This window comes from Phoca vitulina, unplaced genomic scaffold (genome assembly GCF_004348235.1).
Source record: "Phoca vitulina isolate PV1807 unplaced genomic scaffold, GSC_HSeal_1.0 scaffold5, whole genome shotgun sequence".
In the NCBI taxonomy this organism is placed as follows: Eukaryota; Metazoa; Chordata; class Mammalia; order Carnivora; family Phocidae; genus Phoca; species Phoca vitulina.
The window spans coordinates 73,648,318-73,652,986 of record NW_022589708.1 but is presented as its reverse complement, the minus strand read 5'-3'; the positions used below and the strand labels follow the sequence as shown (position 1 = coordinate 73,652,986).

The 4,669-nt window shown below is 46.7% G+C and overlaps 1 protein-coding gene across 2 annotated transcripts; it reads right to left on the bottom strand.

Moving 5' to 3' along the window:
- Positions 1-452: 452 nt before the first annotated feature.
- Positions 453-4,533, bottom strand: GPR12 (G protein-coupled receptor 12). Of its 2 annotated transcripts, none has more exons than XM_032403301.1 (2): positions 4,426-4,533; positions 453-3,702 (listed from the first exon to the last, which is right to left on the bottom strand). In XM_032403301.1, the coding sequence occupies exon 2, from the start codon at positions 3,685-3,687 to the stop codon at positions 2,683-2,685; it is 1,005 nt and encodes a 334-aa protein (XP_032259192.1). In that variant the 5' UTR covers positions 3,688-3,702; positions 4,426-4,533; the 3' UTR covers positions 453-2,682. The 2 variants fall into 2 exon arrangements, with proteins under 2 accessions (XP_032259192.1, XP_032259193.1); XM_032403302.1 differs by lacking the exon at positions 4,426-4,533 and adding an exon at positions 4,045-4,408 and having other exon boundaries at positions 453-3,635.
- Positions 4,534-4,669: the final 136 nt, after the last annotated feature.

Here is a 4,669-nt window from a genome sequence, read left to right as displayed (position 1 = left end):
TGCTCTCGCTATGTCTCTCTCCGTCAAATAAATAAATAAAATCTTAAAAAAAAAAAAGACCATTACAAACTGATAATAAGTATGTAATGTGAAGTTTAAAATAATAAATGGAGGAAAAATCTGTGTAACGAGTGCCCTCCTCTTATGACACTAAGATACTGCGATATGCCCCCTGCGGACCGGCCTTGGCGCCAAAACAGGGAAATGTTCAGGGAAGAAGAACATGTTAAAAACAAACTTCTTTTACCTAGAACCACGCTGATAATCACGCCACATGTCATTTTAAACAGGAAGCTTTGTCTTAATTGTAGAACGAAAACTTGATGACAGTGACATGTTCTAAATCATTTCCCTCAGTCCCCCTCTCCGGGGGAGGGGGCAATCACAGGCAGCCTGGTGCACGGAAGGGGACAGCACAGGCTTGGGAAAACCCAGGTTCGGATCCTGGCTCTATCCTGGAGCTCTGTGGCCTCAGACAAATTCCTTAGCCTCTCTTCGCCTTAATTTTCTTACCTGTAAAAGTGTATTCTTGTGAATCCAGCAACAAAGCAGATAAAGGGGCCTGGCACACAACATATGGTGAACAACAGTACACGTCATTATGACTGTAGTTCCTACTCTTACAGATATGCAAATGGACCACCATTTCTACAAAGATAGTATTTATTGCTTTACAAGCTCCATATGGATATTTCCCAGCTCATGTCAAAACCAACTTACCTTAGTCATTGCTCACAAGGAGATGCTATTAAGTTTTATGTCATTAAAAACAAACAGACCCATCATTTCCAATCTACCAACTCCATCAAATGTTCAAAAGACATTTTTTAAAGGCATCAAGTTGATTAGATTGGTCATATGGTGATACGTATTAAAAATCCTTTCCCGCTTCTGGAATATTTCAGTCCCTCTCCTGCTTCCATAAGTAACCTAGGGGAGGAGAACCAGATTCAAGTATAGGATTTATTCACACTTGTGCTACATATGAAGGGGCTTTGGGGAGGTGGCATCAGCATGCAGGCTGCCAGGATGGTCCTGAGACCACCACGGGCATAACATTTGGGACAAACTGATAAGGTTAATTTATTACAGATGATTCCCCCATGGACCTTGAAGTACTGGTTTCGCCACCATCTGAATGGGCTTAGTTGATGTCCCGTCCAGAAATTCTTCCACTGGTTATATAGACACCACTATAAATCCACGGTGAATGGAGGGAAGGTATCTGCGTCCAAAACATCTGTCTGTACTAAGAGAAATGATGCTCAGACACAATGACTTTGCAATATATTTAAAATTCATTCTTCAGTGTCATTTCTTGACTAAATCTTTGCTCTCTGAAAACAGGCAATACAATTTTTATTGCATTTAAGTTGTTTTTTGGTGAAAAGAAGGAAAAGGAATTCAAAGTTAGCTTTTCATGAACAGCCACATGGTCATTCTGCTTGTGAACTTACATAATATAGCTAACATATATTACAGTCAGATACACGTTATGTACTCACAAACTTAATCATTAAAAGAGGAGACCACCTGTTTCAAATGTACTTTGCACCACAGATGATATGAACCAGAAATATTTGGTCTACAATATTTAATTCTATTTGTCTCAATCAAGAAAAACTATTAATACATTCTTAGATATAGAGAGATAGGAAAGGTGATGTTTCTCATATTTTGTGATAGCTTTACATCAATTTATTTTTCAGAATACACTAAAATAAATGTAACCTACTTTTAATAGCCGTTATTAAATTTTTTCTCTTGCTTCGTGAAAACAATCACTGTGGAGTGGAGACTACAGTGGTGGATCTAAACAATCCTACTTCATATGCAAATCAAACAAATTTCATAATTCATTTTAGAGACACATTGAAAACCTATATTGAAAACTGACTCATTTGATTCTGGATTTACATGGCAACATTTGAAACTAGTGGTCTATCTAACACAGGCAACCATGCAGAAAGTTACAACATTCAGAGAAATACCCAAGTAATTCTTGTGAACAGTAATTGCTCAAAGTAAAGAAAGAACGAATAAGAATGGGTACATGGTTTCTGTGTTGGTAACTTATTACTGAGTTCATGTTAATAAAACCGGGTCTCTTCCAAACAGAATCATGTAAACTATTGGTGTAGGCTCGAAAGAGATTATATTCAGTTAGGTACATGCAGCGTTGAAAATCTACCTTGACATTAAAAAAAAAAAAAAAAAAAAGTCTGGAAAAAGTCATTTCTCCTCCATTTTTCTCAATAGCTCAATTTTATTTTAAAGTCCAAGTAAAAACTCTGGGACCAGTTCACTTTTTCTAACATCATGGCCATATCATATACTTTCTTTCCCACCCACTACCAATCTTCCAAGTAAAATATAACACAAAAACCCTGCCTCCAAACAAAACAGAAAACAAAACCCCTAGCCCCCAAACAAAACAAAATAATCTTGAGCAAAGAACTCAATCATTTTTTTTAAGGTTGAAAACACTGGCAACATTATTTTCACTTCAGTCACTTTACTCATGTAAATGAATGCTTCACGAATGCTAAGTGCTCCTGTGGCTCAAGAGAGAATCCAATATAAAGAATTAAGGGACAGCATCTCAGCCATTTGGCCGGGCAGTGGAAGTGCTTGGTAAATGCAGAACTGAGTGTGCAGGGCGTCCTCCTAAGGGGAACGCTGCTACACATCGCTGGGTGACCGTGCTCTCTGGGAGAGACTGGAGGGGATGCAGCCGCAGCAAATGAGACAGAGGGCTTTCTGGATCTCTTGGTTTCTGAAAGCATAGATGACAGGGTTGATGATGGAGTTGTAGGTGGCGGGCAGGAGGGTGGCGTAGGTGTAGATGGAAGGGTAGGTGTAATCAGCTATCAAGGAATAGAGTGTGAAAGGCATCCAGCAAGCGGCAAAGGTCCCCAGAATGATGGCCAGGGTGGAGACCCCCTTCCGGGTGGTCACATAGTGGGAGGTGGCCAGGAAGTGATGCTGCAGGGCTATCTGATGGGCGTGCCTCATCACAATCTTGCAGATCTGGATGTAGAGCTGAAGCATGAGCGCAAACATGAAGAGGAAGGAGACCGAGAGGATGGCCGCGTTGTTCTTGGTGAGAGGTCTGACCACGCTGCAGGTGGACTCGTCTCTGAGGCAGTTCCAGCCCATGATGGGCAGCAGTCCCAGGCAGATGGAGGTCCCCCAGAGCATGATGAGCATGACATAGGTGAACGTGACTGTCCTCTCCGAGTGGTATGTCAGAGCGTAATACAGGGAGAGGTAGCGGTCAACAGTGATAGCCAGCAAGCTGCAGACAGAGGCAGAGAAAGAGGCGACAATGAGTCCGATTGTGACCAGCTTGGTGGCTTCTGACTGAAGCATGTAGGCAAAAACAAAATTGATGATGAGTCCGATGCCGGCCAGCAAGTCTGCAAGAGCCAGGCTGCCTATTAGCAGGAACATGGGTGCTCGAAGGCTGGGGTTATGGAAGATGATAAGGACCACAATGGCATTTTCACAGGAGATGAGGGTTCCTGAGGTACACAAGACAATGTCCCAAGGGTTGACAACGAGCTCAGGCTCCGGCTCTACAACAGGAACCTGGGAGGAGACGGCCGCCGAGACGTTCTCTGCAGCGCCAGCATCTAAATAATCCCGAGGCAGCCCGCTTAAATTGACCTTCAGGTCTTCATTCATTTTAACCCCCGTCCTCTTCAACGAAAAGACAGGCTTTTTAATGTTTAGACACAGCAGGGTGACAATCCAAAATCATGCAAAAAACACACCAACAGAAAGCCAGCCCCGACTCAGACACTGCCATCAAATGCCACAAGCTTCATGAATTATAAAGTGTTATGGAATAAAACAAAAGGCGAAGTCTCCGTGGTTTCAAACCCACGACCACAAATGCCGTTTGGCGCTGGGGACAACACAGGATAGGACTTGAAAACACGAGCGTGAGTGAGGCAGGCACACACGGAACCGCGGCGGTCTGTTTGCTAAAGTGCTGGGAACGCACATCTGAAAATCGCATCTTGCATGCTGGAAACGAACCACTGTTTGACATCTGAGCTGCCGCCGACAAAGCCACGCCGCAGCGACAAGTCGCGAGCCCGGGCCGCCATCCTCGATGGAATATTTAAATCGCCTATTTCCATCGGACTCCCCCCCGCCCCAAAACAATCCCTCGCGCGCGCGCACACACTCACACACACCCCCCAGCCAGAACAAAGAGGGGTCCCAGACGTCCCCCGTGTGCACAGGGCAGTCGGGCCAGGGTCACAAAAGGCAGGTGTGTGCCATGGGGGTGTGGAGACAGACAGACAGACACACGCCCATGCACTGCCGCCGCTCCCCCCGGGCGGAAGACGCGAGGGGACAGACAGGGCGCCGGGACAGGCGGCCCGCGGGGGCGGGGGTCATCGAGGGGGTCACCTTGGCGCGCCCAGGCCGAGGGGGGCTCCTCTGGTGCTTCCGAAGCGCGCGGGCTACTCGTGTCGCATGTCTGCGCCGGGGCCGGCGGCGGCGAGGGGAGGCGGCCGCGCCCGGGAGTGGGCGGGAGGGCGCGGGGCGCGCGCTCGGCGCCAGGTGAGCTGCGGGCGGCAGGTGAGCGGCGGGCTCGGCTCGCGTGCCCGGCTCTCCCCGCCGCGCGCCCGCCAGCCCGCCCGCCCGGCCCACA